We start from the raw sequence: 20,483 nt of genomic DNA, 5'->3' as shown, positions 1-20,483 counted from the left end.
TCGAAAAAAAAAAAAAAATCTTTAAAAAAAAAAAAAAAAAAAAAAAAGGTCTGAAAAGATTATGCTCTGTACTCCCTATATGAAAATTACTGCTTCAACTGAATATTCGTTTGATAAACTTGGAGAACAGAACAGAACCAAAATGTGTATATTTTGAACAGCAGGGTGGGACTAAGTGTGTGTGTTTTAAAACAGCCAACGATTCTTTAGCACTCCTCCCTTTAAAAGGCGGAGCCTAAACTGAGTATGAGTAGACTAAGTGACTCACTCTAAAAGGTACCGATAGCTTCCCGCTTGCTTTTGCTCCTCCTCTTTTGACTCACTCACCAGAAAGAAGTCGGCTGCCAGACCTAGGCAGAGTAAGACAGCCAGCCCTATGAAGGGGTCTAGATGGCAAGAACTCAGGCCTTCTGCCAAATGCAGAGGCGACCAGAAGCCTCTTGCCAATAGCCACGTGAGTGAGCCTCCTGGAGGCAGATCCTCCAGCTCCGTGAACGTCAGATGACCACACCCCCTGACCACAGCTTCACTACCACTGTATCAGTCTTAGGAACGACGTGAGATAACCCATGTTTTAGGTTGCTGAGGCTGGGAGTCACCTGTCATGCAGCAGCAGATGACTAGGACAGTAACCACGACAGAGAATGCCTGTCTCACTCGTTACCAGCTGCTTCTAAGGATTCCATGGAGAAATTGATGGCATCAAAAAGAAACCTACGAAGCAGCGAAGGTTCCTGGATTACATGAAGTATTTTCCACTCTGGTGCCAATTAAGGGTAGAGATTTTAGAAGAGAGATAAAGGGGCGCCTGGGTGGCACAGCGGTTAAGCGTCTGCCTTCAGCTCAGGGCGTGATCCCGGCGTTATGGGATCGAGCCCCACGTCAGGCTCCTCTGCTATGAGCCTGCTTCTTCCTCTCCCACTCCCCCTGCTTGTGTTCCCTCTCTCGCTGGCTGTCTCTATCTCTGTCGAATAAATAANAATAATAAAATCTAAAAAAAAAAAAGAGAGATAAAAAGATGGGAAGTCGCTAACTGTTCAAAGAGCTCCTAACATTTTTGTTTACTTCACGTAGCTTAAGACATTAGAATACTGCACTCTAGAAAATGTCCAGTGAAACTTTTATAAAATGAGGGACCCAGGGATCATATGATCATTGTGAGTTCGAGCCCCATGCTGGGTACAGAAATTACTTAAAAATAAAATCTTTAGAAGAAAAAAAAAGATGAGGAACCTGGATCCATAGGATGATGACATCAAAGTAATAGCCTAGTATACACTAAGGAAATACCTAGGAAGAAGGTCAAGAATAATACATTCTTGCTTCATAAATATTTTAAAGCAACATGCCTCAGAATTCAAATTTTCCTAACTTTCAGTTAAGACTCCTAAACTTTTTTCTATAGGAGGAAAAAAAAGACTGTCAGAAAACTGGAGATAAACGAATGTCCACATTTCCAAATACAAAAAATTACTTTTCGAAATACAGATAATTTTTTAATGACCAATAAGCTGGAAGAAAGTAGAACAATAGAAACTGAAATACATTTACAAAGAACATGAAATGCCAAAAGATCTTTGTTTCCTTCTTAAGAGGTTTGTTAGATTAGTAGGTGCATGGAATCATAACCACTTGAACCACCACACCCGAATGCTGACCTCAAGCATACACTGCACTTGCTGAGTGACCCAGGCCTCTTGAGTGCATACACTGAGAAAGTTTATTAATATATTAGGTAACAATTAGAACTGAGGGGGAAAAAAGTTGTGAAGCAAAAGCAATGGGCCAAATCTAATTGTAAGATTTAAAAGAAATAAATAGACTGTTTTAAACTAAAAAAAAAAAAAAAAAATCAGAACAAGTAAATGATAGGAGGGATTCATTTAATAAAACCACATATTAAAAAAAAAACCAAACTAGAAGTTTCAAAGGCAGCATGAATCAGTTAAGACAATGTGGGTGGCAAAGAGCTATACTGACCACAGGCTGAATTACTGTAAGTAAAGAGTAGAGGTTTTTAGGCTGATTGACCTACTCTACCTGAAGCTAGTCACTAAGATTAACACTCAGGACTGGAGAGAATGCTTTTTAAAGGGACAAACTCCACATAACCAGAAAAGGCAGAAAAGGGCAGGAGAAGACTAAACAGCATCTCATATTAAAGAAAAACAGCTGAAGTCAGGTCAGGTCTGGTCACCCAGAAAACAAAGAAAGCAGAAAGAATAACTGTCTTCATACCTGAAAGTCTGTCAGGTATAAACAGGTACTAAATTTCATTATCACCCCAAAGGCAGAAGAGGGTAGAAGCTATATAGGAAGATTTCACTTCACTGTTCAGAACATATGAAAAATGAACAATTAAAAGAAACTAAATTTGAAAAAAAAGTCCTGAATAAAGGTAGTGAGCTTCCTATCACTAAACATGTTCAAATAGATGATCACCTGGTAGGATGCTTAAAAGTTGTATCATTTTTCAACAATTATTTATTGGGCAATTACAACAAAACCTCTGGGGATAAGAGATGAGTAAAACAGGGGCGCCTGGGTGGCACAGCGGTTAAGCGTCTGCCTTCGGCTCAGGGCGTGATCCCGGCGTTATGGGATCGAGCCCCACGTCAGGCTCCTCCGCTATGAGCCTGCTTCTTCCTCTCCCACTCCCCCTGCTTGTGTTCCCTCTCTCACTGGCTGTCTCTATCTCTGTCAAATAAATAAATAAAATCTTTAAAAAAAAAAAAAAAAAAAAACATGAGTAAAACAATCAAGGCTTCCACCCTCATATCGTTTACATTCTAGTGAATGAGACAGAGCAAAACAAAATTAAAAATACACGCTGTCAGGTAATGAAAGTACAATAGTGAATAATACAGCGGGGTATGGAGAAAGAGCGAGAGAAGGGCACAGTTTCAGTAAAATGACCCCAAAGAGGCCTCCCTGGGAAGGCAAGATCCAGGCAGAGACCTCCATGAAGTAGACTTCGGGCCATATGATCATCTGTGGGGACAGCATTCCAGGCACAGGAAACAACCAAAGCGAAGGCCCCCAGGTGAGAACATGCCCACACGAAGACAAGCAGGAGGTAACAGTGGCAAAAGGTCCAGAGTCGTAGGAAATGAGGTCAAAAAGGCAGTCAGAGACCCAATCAGGTAAAGAACTCTGATTTTTATTCTAAGTGTAATTGAAAGCCATGGGAGAGTGGAAAGGGGGGAAGGAGCATGATCCAGGTTTTTTTGAAAGGATCAGTCGGATTGTTCTCTGAAGAAGAAACTACAATGACATAAGAATAAAAGCAGTTCACAGGCTACTGCAGTCGTCCTGGGAGAGAAATGTTGGCTTGGACTAGAATGGCAGCAGTAGGGGAAGTGAAATGGGGTCAGATTCAAGATTTATTTAGAAGGTAAAACTATCAGGACTTGCAAATGGATTATATGCAGAGTATGAAAACAAAGTCAATGGGGCACCTGGGTGGCTCAGTCGTTAAGTATCTGCCTTTAGCTCAGGTCATGATCCCAGGGTCCTGGGATCGATCCCCACATCAGGCTCCCTGCTCCGGGGAGCCTGCTTCTCCCTCTCCCGCTCCCCCTGCTGGTGTTCCCTCTCTCGCTGTGTCTCTCTGTCCAATAAATAAATAAAATCTTTAAAAAAAGAAGAAGAAGAAAAAGAAAAAGTCAAGAATGACTTTATGGGGTGCTAAGCATCTGCCTTTGGCTCAGGTCATGGACCCAGGATCCTGGGATGCAGCCCCTCATAGCCTCCCTGCCCAGTGGGGTATCTGTTTCTCCCTCTTTCTCTGCCCCTTCCCACCACCACCACCCACCACCCCCGCCGTGCGTGCACTCTCTGTGTCTCTGTCTCTCTCAAATCAAATCTTTTTTAAAAAATGACTTACTTTATGTTTTGTTGCCTCAGCAACTAGGTGAAAATTCAGTTTCAAAAAGTCTGGGATGGCCAGGCACATGCATTTTTAAAGAAATCTACAAATGATTATGATCACTCAGGAAACACTAAGGAAAAGGCAGGTCAGGAGGGAAGAGAGAAGGGAATGAAAAGTTGTTTGGGGCACATCTAGTTTTATTCCCCTGATAGACATCCAAGGGGAGACGTCAAGTGACCAGGTATACTCAAGTCAGGGGGGAGGTCAGGACTGGAACAGTAAAATTAGGAGTCATTTTAAATACATATTTAAAACTATTACTAGATGAGATCCACGTCAGAAGTTAAGTGTAAACAGAAGCAACACCAAAGGATTGAGGCCTGGGCCATTCCACATTTAGAAGTCCGGAAAAAGGGGAAAATTCTGCCAAAGAAACCAAGAAGTTCCAGCGAGGGAGACGAGAAAGAAGAAAATAAATCAAGCATGGAATATGAGAGGTTAACTGAAGAAAATGCTTCAAAAAAGGAGTGATCAATAATAATTATAATAATAATAATGCTGAGAAGTTTAAATGAGGGGATAAACTATTTGACATCTAAATCCTTTTCAGTACTGATCTTCTATGAACTTTCATTCTGTCTTTTGCCTAGAAGGCTTCAGGGCTCTGAAGCTGACCTCTGGTTACCAATATCCACTATAATCAACTAATAAAATCAGGATAGGTCATTAGTGAAAACACATCACATGACATAAAGCATATGCATGCGAATTAGTACTTGAGCTTATATAATTAAAGGTATGCTGAAATTCTCCATCTACTAAATACAAAATCTAGAACAAAGTTATTAACCTTTCTTTTCCTTCCTTTTTGAAACTGCAAATTTCTTTAAAAATCCAGAGATTCCCCTGGGAGGGAAGGGGAGTATATTTCTATGCACAATACCTGTACATAAAAATACTTTTGCATATAACTGTCATATATTCACAGACCCCACATGACCCTTCTGGAGACAAATGGATTAAGAATCCCAAGATTTAGGGGCACCTGACTGACTCAGTCCAGTCGGTAGAGCATGGGACTCTTGATCTCAGAGTTAAGAGTTCAAGCCCTACATTGGGTGTAGAACTTACTTTAAAAAAAAAAAAAGAAAAAGAAACCCTGATTTAACACAATATTTATTTATTCTACTATGCTAATAAGATCCTGATATGTCCATGTGAAATAAGTACTCCAAAAGAACAAATTATTGGTTATGAACAAAAAATGTAGTACACACACTTTGAATTACACTACACTTCTACCATAAATAACCATAAGAGTAATAAAAATCTGTTTTAAGAAATTATACATACCGCTAACATTTTCAGTTAAAATAAGGTGAAAGACCTGAGCAAAGGCATCAACATCTTTATGTAGCCATATGTCAGAGAGACAAGCATCCATTTCCTTTATTAACCATGGTTCAAGGCAATTCACATCTTTTTCTGTCTTTAAAAAAAAAAAAGCAAAGATTATAAATTACCCAACAGCTTAACCTTTATGTGCAAAAAATGTGAGATGACCATAATGGCCACCAAGAACTACTAACCATATATTACAGCGTAGGCTTTGACATAAAAGTTTCTCGTCTCAACACAAATGTTCCACTTATAATACGGCACCTTGTTCTTACATTTATCTTTTATCTGAGAATGAGTTTGTAAACAAAGGAGGATGATTCAGTCAAAACATTAACGAAATGTGCTTCTGGCAGAACGTTGCAGAATCTATCTGCACCCCAGTGGTTCTCTCTCCCAGCTGTGTTTTCCAACACTGATGCTGGGTCCCACCCCAGAGCAAGTCGTTAGAACCTCCGCTGATGGAGGCCAGTTTCCAGTTTCCATAGGGCTTTAGAAGTTCCTGAGGTGGGGCACCTGGGTGGCGCAGTCGTTAAGCGTCTGCCTTCGGCTCAGGGCGTGATCCCGGCGTTCTGGGATCGAGCCCCACATCAGGCTCCTCCACTATGAGCCTGCTTCTTCCTCTCCCACTCCCCCTGCTTGTGTTCCCTCTCTCGCTGGCTATCTCTCTCTTCAAATAAATAAAAATTAAATCTTTAAAAAAAATAAAATAAAATAAAATAAAAAATTTAAAAAAGTTCCTGAGGTGATGCTAGTGCGTACTCGGGCTTAAGGAACACTAATTTTATGGCCAAAATGCCGTTCACTGAACTAAATCGATGTTCCCTGTACTATGTAACAACGTCTAAACATTCTTCAAAAGCATTTTTAGAAACGTGTAGTTCACTGGGATGCATTAGAACTTTAAACAGATCTGTTTAGGTACCTGCATATGTACCGTCTCATGCTCAAAACGGTTAAATTTTCCAGAAAGCATACAGGCCCAGCAATATTTTGCCTCACACTAATCACCAATGCCTTTTAAAGAATTCTAAGCCAGGGGCGCCTGAGTGGCACAGCGGTTAAGCGTCTGCCTTCGGCTCAGGGCGTGATCCCGGCATTATGGGATCAAGCCCCACATCAGGTTCCTCCGCTTTGAGCCTGCTTCCTCCTCTCCCACTCCCCCTGCTTGTGTTCCCTCTCTCGCTGACTGTCTCTATCTGTGTTAAATAAATAAATAAAATCTTTAAAAAAAAAAAAAAAGAATTCTAAGCCAGAACGAACGAAAGACCAGACGGGACTGAGAAAACCAGCTAATTCTGGTTTTCAAACAGATTCCATGAAACCCGTGGCAGCAGAGGCCGCACAAGGGATGGGGGCGGGCACTGAGGGTGAGCACGCAGGCTTCTGCGAAACATTTCATCTGTAAAAGATTCTGTGGCAAAATAGAATAAAGAAAGGGAGCAGAGAAGAGACTGAGGTCTATGGTGTGTAACTGATTTTATAAAGTCACACAGCTGGTTGATGGATCATATGCTCTAATATCAACAGTCTTTTCCCAATTTTCTCTTAACTGAACTTATCTTACATTGTTTAGCTCACAGGTGCTTACGCTTTTGAGATGATAAAATAGCAATGGTAATGTATATGCATAATATCTGTAACTATCTTCTTCAAAAAATTTATTTTATTGAAATAAGTTAAACTGAGAAATAAAACAAAAGATGCTGCATTATTTGCCAAAAAAAAAGTACATTAGAAAGTTGTTCTGAAAATATGTTGCAGCCTAAGATAAACTAAGAGAATTACACTGTAATAATGCAGTAACAACTATAATCTCATGAGATGCTCTTTAAACTACGATTTTCACTCAAAATATCGGTGTGAAACCCACAAGGTCTTACCAACTGGCTGAAGACAGCATCACCGCTGTCATCCAATAAGTCATATTCTTCAGTCACATTGGGGACAGTTCTCTGCCTCTGAGACTCAGGCTTGAAAGTATTCTCTTGAGCTGAATACCATTCTGTAAGGGTGGTTTGTTGTTTCTCTTCTAAATTAATACCAAAAGAAAGAATAAGTAGATAAATGCTTCACTTTGTTTTAAAAAATTAAGTGAATTTGAAAATACTTAAAAATTGGCCTAATTTTGAATTTACTTTTTCAAAATACATTAACCAAAAACATTTATGGACTCTGAGAAACAAACTGAGGGCTTCAGAGGGGAGGGGGGTGGGGGAATGGAATAGGTTGGTGATGGGTATTAAGGAGGGCACGTATTGCATGGTGCACTGGGTGTTATACGCAAGTAACGAATCATGGAACTTTACATCAAAAACTAGGGATGTACTGTATGGTGACTAACATAATATAATAAAAAATTATTATAAAAAAATTTAGTAAAATGTGTTATACTGAAACTTAAAGGACATGAAACTGCTTAAAAACATCATCTAGTTCATGTTATTAGTGAGAAGTTTACTTCTAAGTAAGTCCGAATTCAAAGAATAGTATTTTAGCCATACACTAAATATTGCTTAAATCAGTGACTAGTATTCATATAGCACTTTGTAGAAAACCATTTACTGAACTTCTACCACCATGCCAGTTATTTGGGATAAAAGTTATATACCATTTTCACCTTCAAAAGTTTAGAGACCTACTAGCTTTATGATCTGCATATTAGTGCTTCGGCACTGCACTGTGAAATAGGCATTGCTAATTGTTTTTCTTCAAGTGGAGAATCCAAAGAACTCAAGGCATCTGTCCAAGGTCATACAGACTAAATAAAGGAATCAAAGCTTGAAGCCAAATCATCTATCATGAATAACGTAGTTAAAAGTCAGCAAAAAAGGGGCGCCTGGGTGGTTCAGTCATTAAGCGTATGCCTTCAGCCCAGGGCGTGATCCCAGCGTCCTGGGATCGAGCCCTGCATGGGGCTCCCTGCTCAGTGGGAAGACTTCTTCTTCCTCTCCCATTCCCCCTGCTTGTGTTCCCTGTCTCGCTGGCTCTCTCTCTGTCAAATAAATAAATAAAATCTTAAAAAAAAAAAAAAAGTCAGCAAAAAAGAATCTCACCCAACTCAAAAGCTGAGAGATAGTGTAAGTCATGATAAGAGATGTATTAATGGGCAAGGCTAAATTCTAAGTACAGATGCAGCTCATAACAAAATCAAGGTTTCAGGGGCACCTGGGTGGCTCAGTTGGTTGAGCATCTGACTCTTGATTTCGGCTCAGGTCATGATCTCAGGGTCGTGAGATCAAGCCCCGTGTTGGGCTCCATACTGAGCGTGGTGCCTACTTGGAATTCTCTCTCTCCCTCCTCTTTCCGTCTCCCTCTCCCCCTCCGCAACCCCCGACCCCCTACTCAGGCTCACTCTCTCTCTCCAAAAAAAAAAAAAAAAAACAACACAAGATTTGAAGACTTGACATTTGTATGAAAGAAAGCCTGTTATTACTCACATGCGACTCTTTCCAATCCTTCCGCCCACTCCCCACTCCCGTCCTATGAGCCCTGCTGTGGCATACCGCACTCTTACCATACGTGGCCTATCATATACGCAGCAGCCCATCCCTTTCTGCCCCCTTACAACAATGGTTCCATCTCTGGATACAGACACACTCCTCCTCAACCCTGGCATCCACTTTCAATTCCCCTCTACAGATTATAATTTATGAGCACAAACCACAATGTAAAAAGTATGCTTGGGACAGAATTCTAATATAATATTATACGATTACATACAAAGGAAAAACACTTTCAAGTGTCGTTGTACCTCTGTAGTATAAGATTCTAAAAACCCAGTATCAATAGTACTTTATGATTTGTTTGATAAAAAGCTTACCTCGTTGTTTTTCCTTTTTGTATTTTAACATTTCTTTGTTTGTGTATCCAGTAGTTCTTAAGATGTCTTCCAGGAACATTTCTTTTACTTCAAATGGTCTTCCCTGTACTAAATAATAGGAATACTTTAAAGAGTCGATTTGCATCTTAGAGATAATGCACATAAAAACATGAGAATCCTGAGTTAATGAACCTGAGTATAAAACCCAAAAGCAATTCCACAGTACAGCAAGTGATCCTCATGATATCGCCCTTTAAACATAATTCTGATTTTTATGTTACAGAATTGTTCATTTGCTTATTTCTTCCAGGGTGTATGACCTACTTATCATGTGTCCGCCATCACGCTAGGCACCAGGAATACAAAGCATAAGAAGCAGCACGGCTGCCTCCTAATCACCTGAAGCTTACATGCTAGCAAGGCAGACAACATTAATCCAATAACCCAGAATATAAATGTAAAAACAGAGTTGTACTAAGTCCTCTCAGAGAGAAGTACAAGATACCACGACATAACGGGGGATCTGAATGAGTTAAAAAAATCATCGTCTTACAGAAGATGAGGACCAAGACAAGAGGTAAACAAAATACTAAACTAATAGGAGAGAGAAAAGCATACAATGAAGAAAACAAAAGCATGTGCAAACATCCTATGTTGGGCAAGAGTATGATATTTTCAAGAAACTAAACGGCCAAGCTAGTTGGAACATGGCGGGAGACAGGGAGTAAAGAAGGGATTGCAGTTCGAGGTGAGGCAGAAGACATAGGTTAAGTCGTATTATGGATTCAGGTCTTCATCCTGAGGTAAAGGTTATCCAAAGTCTTAAGCTCGAGAGAGTGTTCAACATCCTTGGAATTCCATGTCAGAAAAGACCACTCTGGCTGCAATGGAGAGCACAGACTTAAAAGAGAGCAGAAGGGATGGAACAGACTGGGTTATCATTCCAATAATTCACGTGAAAAAGAACAACATTTGAATGAAACTGGTGATAAAAATGAACAAGAGACAGACTCTAGAGATAGTCAGGAAATAAAATCCACAGAACTCAGCACTAAATTGGATATGAAGGCATGATAAGAAGCATCAACCATGTGTCTTGGATGTCTGGCTCACAAAACTGGGTAGATGATGATGTCATTCTCTGAGGTAACAAGGAAAGCTGAAAGCAACAGGTTGGCCGGTCGGAGTCAGGTTTGGTTTCAGACATGTCAAACATGAGGTGCCAAAACAAGCTTTCAGTTAGCAGACACACACATTTTATGTGTCTTATTATCCAAGAATATTATGAGAAGAAGGACAGGTTTGTGACTTAGGTGACTAGGTTGATGGTATGACTAACTAAAACAGGCAACACATGAGAAGTAGACTTTGTAGAATAGATTAAATATTTAGCTTGGGACTTATTAGAAATGGGCTGCTTATAAGACATCTCAGCCCAAAGCTCTGAACAGTTTGAACTGGAAATGAGGATTCAGGAGTCATTAGTATAAAAAAGAAAGTAGAAGCCAAGGGCATGAATGAGAGCTCCCAGGGACATTACCTGTGCATCTCCAGTACCTAGTAGAGTACAGCACAGAGCAGGAAAAAAGAGGAAAAACAAAAGGAAGAAGGGAAGGGAAGGGAAGGGAAGGGAAGGGAAGGGAAGGGAAGGGAAGGGAAGGGAAGGGAAGGGGAGTAAGGAAGAGGGAAAAAAAATGGATCAAGGGAAGAATCCCATAAAATACCAATATAAGCACACTAAGGAGACCATGAAAATATAGGCTCTAATGCAGAATACAAGACTTAGAGGAGGCACTGTTGTCAACTAAATGGAGATGCGAGCATTTCACACACAAAAAAGAGGGGGAGGGGCCAACCATGAGAAATACAGAAAACTTAAGATCTTCGTGTAAACCTGGTAAGAATGCACAAATGAACAGCCCCATGCATTACAGAAATACATATAAATCATTTCAGCTCTTTGAAAAAGTACAGAGGCAAAATCTGTTAAAATTAAAAACAGATACACTCTTTTTAGTCAACGATGTTACTTTCAGGAGTATCTCCCTAGAAATAAAAGCGCCAGTATATAAGGATATACACACAAGGATGTTTATTACATCCTTGTTTATGGTGGGGGGAGAGGAGAGTCTAGAACCAACCTGAGTATCCAAAGATAAATGGTTAAATAAATCATGGTATTTTTGTATTATGAAATATTAAAACAGCTGCTTAAAATAATGAACTACATCAAAAAAAATAATGAACTATACCTACAGCTACTACCCTGGAGGACTTTTCATGACATACTGTCATATGAACAAAGCAAACTGCAAAATAATGTATAAGGCATGTGCTCATTTCTCGAAAACCAATTTCTGTACGTCTCATGTAAATGGATCTATCTGCATATGTTGTGTGAGCATGAACGTGAGAAAGGATATACATGAAGCTTTAACATCAAGTAATCTCAGGAAAGTAGAACATAACCTGGCAAAAGGATGGGGCAATTTTGAACCTCTCTCCTGTATATATTTGTACTGTATCATTGAGGTAAACACAACTTTTTCAATTTTTAAAGAGGAATTTAATATTTTTTTTTAAAGACTGGTGTCAAAACCAATTTGGATTAAAGGACAGAACAAAAGTGAAGTGGCAGTCCATGCAGAAGCACACAGAAGTAAACACGGGAGTGCAGTCTCCTCTTCCAAGGAGTCTAGCAACAAAGGCGAAAGTGTAGGACAGAATTAAAGGAGGGTACGGGACCAAAATAAAGCACATTTCCTTTTAAGTCTGGAGAACCGCAAAAAAAATAAAAATAAAAAAACTGGAGAATTGCCCTTACAACACCGTACCAAAGAGTGTGGATGGCAAAGGAGAAGATGAAAAATCTAGAGAGGTGAATAGTGAGTAATACCTCAGAGCAAACAGAAATGCTCTCTACTTCAGAGCATTCCCCAATTCCTATTATAATAAATACAGTCATGCCAAAAAGTATACTTTCATAAAAATCCTAGAAGAAATCTGATCATTTAACTTACTATATATCACTGGACAACTTCCAAAATATCTTATAAAAAGATTTACATCCAAGGCGGCACTAGAAAGAATAAGTTTCAAAGTTGGATGCTTTTGCAGCAGATCTCTTAACTTTGTAAGTAAAAAATCACTAAATCGATCCCTTTCATGTACTTCATCCTGCAGTAAACAAAAATAAAACCATAGAACAGTTAAAACATTATGGATGACTAAGTCTTTAAAATTATGGAGCTGCTAGGTTTTATACTAATGCAAATTAAATGTGAATAAGGCCAATCAGTACTCATGAAAATTTTGTATTATGGACAATTCAGAAATAACCAGACATTAACAACCGATTGTGGGTAACAAAGCACTGCCTCTTAAACAATGTAAAAGACACACAAACTACAACAAATTCTGAATTACTGGAGTCTGATTTAATGTATTTTTAATACATATAAAATATATTTAAATATGCTTCTGTTAGCATCGGAGCACAGGTGCACCCTTTGGTTGGAATGCAGAGAACTAGTTAAGTTTCCAAAAGCTACTTATTGCAAACTTATACAACTTAATCTAATGTTTATCTGACATAAAAACTTAGAATTTTTTAATAAGGTGATAATTCATCTACTTCATCAGCAGCTAGTTAATTTAGCAGCTTACCTATGAAGTTAAAGGACTATAAAATGCACCCCTAAGACTGGGAAATACGTATTGGCTAAAGGAGGAATCAGATGAGTAAGCATGGAGAAAAAAGAAAACCATTCACCATTCTGGGGAATGCTAAGCACATGTATCATTTTCCCATATAAAAAGCACTTTTGAAAAACTTACCTACTTTAAAACCTGATAGTTGTGAATATCTCCACGTAACACAAGTATTTATTTCTCACAATTATAGGCAATATAAAGTAACTTGATTAGAAAAGCTGTTCAAAAAAACTGGTTCTCATGCATATCCTATCCTAAAAATGTCATTACATATTCAAGGTTTTAAGCAATCTGAGTTGTACACGGCAAACTCAGCGATATTCTTACCACAATAACATGCGTCACAGTTGACAATGTACTATCTCCTGCCATCAACGTACGAAGCAATACCCCATTAGTGCAAAATGTCAGAAGTGTCTTTGGAGAAACCCTTTTTAAAAAATAAAAATAAAGCATGCAATTACAACTCATATGTAATGAAAACACGATCACATTAAATGTTAGTCCCACATGTACTTGTTTCTTAAGGTTACCAATATAATGGTGAACTGGTATGCATGCTTTACGACCCAAGTTATGTGAAATATGTATTTCATACCTGATAATCTTACAAAATTTTAATTATTAAGAGTCTTTAATTAATTAAGGGATTATTTTGTTAAGGAACCATAAAAAGATTTTTTTTTAAATCCTTTAACACTTTTTGCTCAGGGAAAAAAGTGTACCATAAATGAGGAGCTTTTTGAAATTACTACATCCAAACTATTGAAAGGAAAGAAACAGTACCACTCATCGAGAAGGTACTACTAGTACCACTTCTAATAATCAATTCAGTTACTACCATTTATTGTTTACTATGAACTTCACATCAAACCTGGGCTCTAGCTCCTTTTATTGGCCCCATTCTATAGATGAGAAAACCAAGGTTCAAAGAGGTGAAATAACTTGTATTTGATCATGAAACTATGAAAAGGGATGTGTATCTATGGCCCAACTCTTTCTTAAGCTATGTATTCAAAACCTTACTAAGTTCAGTCATGACCTCAACATCTTATCAAAGACTTACTTGAAGCAAAATGATCATCTAATTTTTCAACCAACATATCCTCTGTATTTAATGAAATAGAAACATTAGTCTTTTCGAAGAACAATCAAAGATAGGTTACAGGAGAACCAGCGTTACCTGCTTTCTAATCGGATCTGATATCCAATTGTTTGACCAATCCTTTCTCTTCTCTCTGCAGCAACTCTTTCGGCCACAGCAATTGCTGCTAACCGTCTTGGTTGGGTACAAAATATACGGCAGGGGATACCATTTTTAAAGCAATCATCTAAAAGGAACTGAGGAATCTGAAATGAAAGTTGTTAAGTCCTGTAAGATGACATGATTGTACACCCAGAAGGCCCAAGACAACCACAATGGAAAAACTACTGGAACTAAAAAACGATCAACAGATTTGACTAAAGAAAAATGTAAAACTAATACATAAGGTACCATAAGCAAATCTAAAAAAACAAAAAACTGATGAAATCATTTTTAGGATGTCTAACAGACAACAGGCATGTACCCATAATATATAAAGATTAAAAATAAATCCAAAATGATTAAGACAAATGCAAAATGAGATATAAACAAGAAACTCACAGAATATAGAGAACAAACAAAAAGGAAAAGATACTCAACTCTCTAAGAACCAAGGAAATGCAAATTAAAACATTTTTTTCTTGTTTATCAGATTAGTAAAGGTAAATCATTGCTGCCCAAGCTTCAGAGAAATGGGAACTTTCAATACATTCAATTCTATTTAAACACAACTCTTTCTGAGTTAATAGATAATAACTAGTTAATCTAGCTGCAAAAATCTAACTGCCACATTCTTTTTTTTTTTTTAATTTACTTTTTTTTTTTTTAAGATTTTATTTATTTATTTGACAGAAGATAGAGACAGCCAGCGAGAGAGGGAACACAAGCAGGGGGAGTGGGAGAGGAAGAAGCAGGCTCATAGCTGAAGAGCCTGATGTGGGGCTCGATCCCATAACGCCAGGCACGCCCTGAGCCGAAGGCAGACGCCCAACCGCTGTGCCACCCAGGCGCCCCTAACTGCCACATTCTTGACCAAGCTTTTCCACTCCTAGGAATTTATCCTATGAAAACCCTCCCATAAATTAGCAAAGAAGTATTAGAATACAATATTAAAAAGTACAATACAAGAATAAGATCCCTGCTCTGCCACTCCCTAGCTATGGGAATTTGGACAGATCAATACTTATAAGTTCCAGTTTTTATTCCTCACCTGTAAAAAGAGATAATAAAAGGCCTACATGTCTTGAGGTTATTGAGAGGTTTAAATGAGAGAACTCAAAAGTTCAACACATAGAAAGCTGTCATTTTTTATCACCGTTAGTGCAAAATGTTCGGGATTACTATAAAGTTGCTTAAAAAATGAGTTATATCTCTAGCTAGTGAAAAATATCCAGTATCTATTAAGTGAAAAAAGCAAGATGCAAAATGCATATTATTCCATGTTTGTTTTAAAAAATATATATATGTGTGTATATATATATATATATATCAATGCTCTAAAGAAAATGAAAAACAAAGATGCCAAAAAAATTTTTTTTAAAAACAGAAATACATACTCCCAAGTTTCTGACAAACATGCATATAGAGTAGCAAGAGAATGAGAAATCTTGCACTTTCTATGTACTGTTTTCCATAATGTTTGAATTTTACATAATGAATATGAACAATGAACATGAAAATGCAAAAGGCAATTAACTTCCTAATGTTACTAAAGGCAAGATGAAACTGGCTAATGATATGAACTTTAAATTCTGTTACATTTATACTTCATAAAACAGACCCATCAGTAATTTTACTTTAACTCCTCAAATAAGATGCAATCATTTCTTAAGTGTAACCCATTAGATTAATAGTTTCTTCTTGAAAAGCAAAAAGCAAGTAACTAATTTCTAATTCTTAAGTATCTTCATACCTAATAAAATGATATACATAATTGTAAAAGTAAACATACTTAATGCCCATATACAGAGATCATTTAGCAAGGATATTCAAATAATTTAAATGAAAATATTTATTATATTTGTCAAAACTTTCATAATCTCCATTTGGTAGATGTGCTGCCAAAGTAAGCACTCATAATCTCCGTTCAATGTAATTAGAACTGGTACAATTAAAACCTACTGGCAAAACTTACTCTAATACTAAAACAACCAACAACTGAACAGATGCTCTGGAATGACTCCATGGAATTTCAAGCAATCACAAAAGGACTCACACTGAAGAAAAATCTTATATACTGTGCTCAGATAAAAATTTCACCGTGTTTTTCATTATTTAGTTTTAAAGGCTCAAGTTTTAGAAACCGTCATACTTCTGTAAAAATGGTTGAGTCCTTCAGTAAATAAGTGGTAAACTTTATAGTCCACTTTGCCTCCACCCCCTTGCCTTACCTATGGACTAGGTTTCTTACACCAACCAATATGACCATAGGAAATGTTAAGCAACTGTCAAAAGCAAATGTAGGTGTCCATAAAAGAAAAAATGCAAAATTATATTGACTATTCTATCTGAATTTCTATCAAAAGCAAAGTAATTTTACTACTTTAACATGTGAACACGTAAAGAACACTAACAAGGTCAAATCACTATACCATACTTATTTCCAATCCGTCACCCAGTGAGGGAAATGGCATAATGAAGTACTTTGATAGTAAATATCCAAGTCAAACCTGTCATATCAATCCCATTCTGCAGTCAACTTTATTTTTCCTTAAACTGTATTATTATTATTTTAATATTAAATAATCTACTTCTACACCTGTCATGAAGCCCAGGCTGGGTTAACAGTAATGAGTCCTGCAGGTAATTACACCCGACTCTGGACTTTCTGGTTATAAGCACTGTCTTCTCTCTCTATCTCAGCCAAAAACCCAGACTCGTGAGGCCTCAATCCCAGCCTCCCTGTTCCCAGAAGATGCCAAAGCCAACTATGTAGGAGGCTTTCTCAGAGGAGAAGACGACTTTGTCTTCCCAGAAGACAAACCCTCTACTTTGCTTTATGAGACGGATAGCAACCCCAAACCACAGACAGGTTGGGACCTGCGCAGGCCTCAATGTCTACAGTCGATTTTATATTAAGACATCATTATTAATATTGCTGTTAATTGAGCTGCTAACGTACAAAACACTGATAGGCTCATTATAGACATCTCTAAAATTCACCGTAAATGGCAGCAATTATTAGCTCCATTTTACAAACGAGGGCTCTGGCTCATGGGGTTACAAGGCCAGCCTCGTCCATATTCCTTTATGATGCCCAATCACATCCCCACTTCTATTTAAATGAAGGCCCAATGTGCTAGCTTAAAAATAAATGTTTTCAAACACTTCCTTTCTATAAATTCTCAATACGTACTCCCAAAATACTTCTGAAGTAATCATTAAAGTAACCAAAAGGGGGTTTTTTGGTTAAAATACATGTAGTATAAATTTGATATAACACTATCCCGTGGGATAAAATATTTTTTCTTACATAAACAACAAAGAAGAAACAAACCTGCGTCGTCTTTCCAGACCCAGTTTCTCCTACAATCAAAACTACTTTATTTTCCTTAATTATTTTAACAATTTCTTCTTGTTTCTCAAACACGGGCAGAGACTGCCTGAAAGAATCAAATTCAGATTCTCCTCTTTTCACTGGAATCTGAGGTATGCCATTGTTGAGTCGCCCGCTTGTTTTGCTCATTTCCCGGTTTTCTTTGAAAATGAATAAAAGAACAACAACAAAAAAAAATTTATGGTCAACAATGTTTAAAAAGTGTGGAAAACAAAGATAAGTAATTTCCAGGGTAATTCCATTTGAGCGTTCCTTCTATATTCCGTCTACATAAAGTTAACAAGCAATGCATGACTGCTGTGCCCCTACGCTTAATGATCTCTAAAAACAAGTTACAAATTTCCGTTCTCAATGAGGAAGCAAATTTCTAAAAGTATTTCTGGTGCATAATATTTACAAATGAACAAAAATCAATCACTCCATAACCACTAAAGATAAAAGGGGATTCTGATATCCTCAAAGAGTTTTCATGCTTGCTTCTATCAATAATGACACAAAAAACTAAAATGGGAAACAATGTGCATTATAACGTCTGTTATGTACAGTATGAAAACACCGTGAAAAAAATAATATTTTGCATGTTTAAAGTTAAATATGTAAGATTTTGTGATCAAACAGAATATGTGTAAATATAAGGTCCTGATCCTTAACAAATTTCCTGAGAGTTTTAGCTAGTATCTATATTTAATTAATAAGCACATAGGAATAAAAAAGAGGCATGATGTGTTTTATATTCCTCACATAACTCAAACCATTTTTGTGGGCCTGTATTTAGAACTTAAATTCCTTGCTATCTATAGGACCATGTACTTTCTACACTCTGCAAACCTACTCCAACAGATAATGAAAATTATGCATATCTGTCACTTTAGGTAATTAATGATTTTCTCACTAAGAAGTTTTTTCCAAATAATAAAATTACAACTTCATTTCATAACCTAAAAATATTATTTATCTGCCTTTCGGCAAGTTAGTGTACTGAAGACTCTGTCCTTTTACCAGAAGCTAACACCCCAATTCAAAAGCTCACTCATTAGCACGTCTTGGCAGCATAATATAGGAAAGTCCAGACACTGGAGTCAAATCCCAGCTCTGCGGTTTAGTGACTGGTTGAGTAGCCTTGCACAAATTATTTAACTGTTCTGAACCCATTTAATCATCCCTGAAATAGAGGAAATTCTTACCTTGCCAGGGTTGCTATGAGGCCTGATATAAACAGTTTAGCATACTGCCTAGCACACAGTAGGTGCTCAATAAATGATAGCTATCACTGTGACACTTAAAGACTTGTCTGACTTCATCACATGCCTTAACCCTGCATTTCATTCCAAAATTTTCACAGTTCTTTCTCATTTCTAACAGACGACTCAAACTGAGAAATCTTATTTCATCTTAGTTTCTTTTTTTAAATAAATTTAAAATGGTAAAAGAACAGTCATCAAATAATAGGATAGACAAGGAAGCTCCCCAGAAAATACATACCAGCTTCAACTGCAAACACATTTCCTCTTTCTGTTTTAGGCAGAAGTTCAGTACGCTCTTTATTGGTGACAGGAAATCTCTGAATTAGGCTCCTAACAGCATGTTTTGTATTATGAGTCAAATTACAGGTCATCATTGCATGAGCTGTTTCTGATCCATCTTTCTTCTTCACAGTTAGGTATCTATTTGCTCCCTTTCTGAATATTAATAAAAATCGTTTATTTACTATATATAGTCAATTTGTTCACATATGATGTATTGCCTACTTAGAAAACATGTCTCAAGCAAAACATTGAAAAAAATCAAAATGCTTTGGGAGAAGATGCTGAAAATCCCAAAAAAAGTCAATAAGGAGGGGTGTGGTGCCGAAGTGGCCACAAGACCATTTTCAATTAAAATTTTTAAATGCTGCAAATCCAGTTTTTCAACCTCAAAAATGGCTTACTTACCCACAAATGTTAAAGTTTGTCTTAGCAGACTTCATGGTGGATGAAACATCACCAGTTGGAAGCATACAGAGGGAGAAAACCAATCTGAACAACAGAATCTAAAAATGGTAATAAAAAAGTTATGGTTCACTGTCCAGACTAATATCACCCACTGAACGTTTCCATAGTTTGCTGGTATGTCACATCCCATGAACCTGTTAAGAGAACCAAGCTTAGTGGCTGGACCAAAAAAGTATAAATCAACATTACTTATAAGTATTTTCATATGCATCTTGGGAAAAAGAAATTTTTCAAAGCTTCAGGCCCTAGCCTTCAGTTATAACGTAATGATGATTTATAACTGTTTCAAATTATTTGATGTAGGTATATTTGTTTCTTCAATGGTCCAGAACTGACAATGTCTTTCATGACTTTTGTTGCTCCAAGAGTACTAGGTACAATGTTATACACAGGAAGTCCTCCAATGTGTTCTGGCTGATTTAATAAGGCATGTCCATAATCTAGTACAATATAGTACTTGTAAAGCACTCAGGCTCTAACAGCAGTACCAACCTCGGTCTGAATCCCAGCTCTACTACTTATTAGCTGTGGGACTATAAGCAAAATGTTTAATCGCTCTGAGCCTAAGATAATAGTAATACCTGCCTCAAAGAATTACTCATATGATTAAATAAGATAATGCATATAAAGGGCAACATCTGTCACAAAGTAAGTATTAAATGAATGAAAGCTATTATTATATAATCTGGGGAAAAAAGCATTTATTTTTAAAAAGTTACCCAAAATATTTCATAAAATGTTCTATCATTTGTTAATGTCACTATCATATTACAGAAGTAACAAAGCCACAAATACAATGAAAAGTACATGTACACTTTTCCTAATTTTCATTAGATTTAAAATTTTTCAATATTTTCACTGTAAAAACAATATAAAACTGGAGATTAACCTACACAGTTTTAGCTGTCTAAGCCTTCTTAAGTGAGGCTTTTGATTTACCAATGTTTTTAATTTCTAGAAATTTTTTATGGAATGCTTTAATGAATTATAAGTGCTCAGTACTGTCATCTACTCCTTAACAAGCACTTAGTGATCTTTAATTATGG

At 37.2% G+C, this 20,483-nt stretch overlaps 1 protein-coding gene across 9 annotated transcripts in view; it reads right to left on the bottom strand.

Annotated features, from left to right (window-relative positions):
- Nucleotides 1–20,483, bottom strand: part of YTHDC2 (YTH domain containing 2) — a 77,035-nt gene that overhangs the window by 48,082 nt on the left and 8,470 nt on the right. For 6 of the 9 annotated variants that reach the window (XR_004623954.1, XR_002143689.2, XM_019804684.2 and 3 more), the window contains exons 3-10: nucleotides 18,929–19,125; nucleotides 17,387–17,586; nucleotides 13,990–14,156; nucleotides 13,134–13,236; nucleotides 12,113–12,269; nucleotides 9,093–9,200; nucleotides 7,153–7,301; nucleotides 5,225–5,360 (exon numbers count right to left, since the gene is read on the bottom strand). Coding sequence is in view for 7 of the 9 variants with exons in the window: in XM_019804684.2 (XP_019660243.2) it covers nucleotides 5,225–5,360; nucleotides 7,153–7,301; nucleotides 9,093–9,200; nucleotides 12,113–12,269; nucleotides 13,134–13,236; nucleotides 13,990–14,156; nucleotides 17,387–17,586; nucleotides 18,929–19,125 (1,217 nt within the window). In the remaining 2 variants the exon portion in view is untranslated. The remainder of the gene's footprint in view (nucleotides 1–5,224; nucleotides 5,361–7,152; nucleotides 7,302–9,092; nucleotides 9,201–12,112; nucleotides 12,270–13,133; nucleotides 13,237–13,989; nucleotides 14,157–17,386; nucleotides 17,587–18,928; nucleotides 19,126–20,483) is intronic. The other 3 variants (XM_034655878.1, XM_034655877.1, XM_034655879.1) reach the window with 2 other exon arrangements.

Source organism: Ailuropoda melanoleuca, chromosome 3 (assembly GCF_002007445.2).
Source record: "Ailuropoda melanoleuca isolate Jingjing chromosome 3, ASM200744v2, whole genome shotgun sequence".
Taxonomy (NCBI): domain Eukaryota; kingdom Metazoa; phylum Chordata; class Mammalia; order Carnivora; family Ursidae; genus Ailuropoda; species Ailuropoda melanoleuca.
Note: the sequence above shows the minus strand (reverse complement) of the source record. Positions and strands in the feature narration are given on the sequence as shown.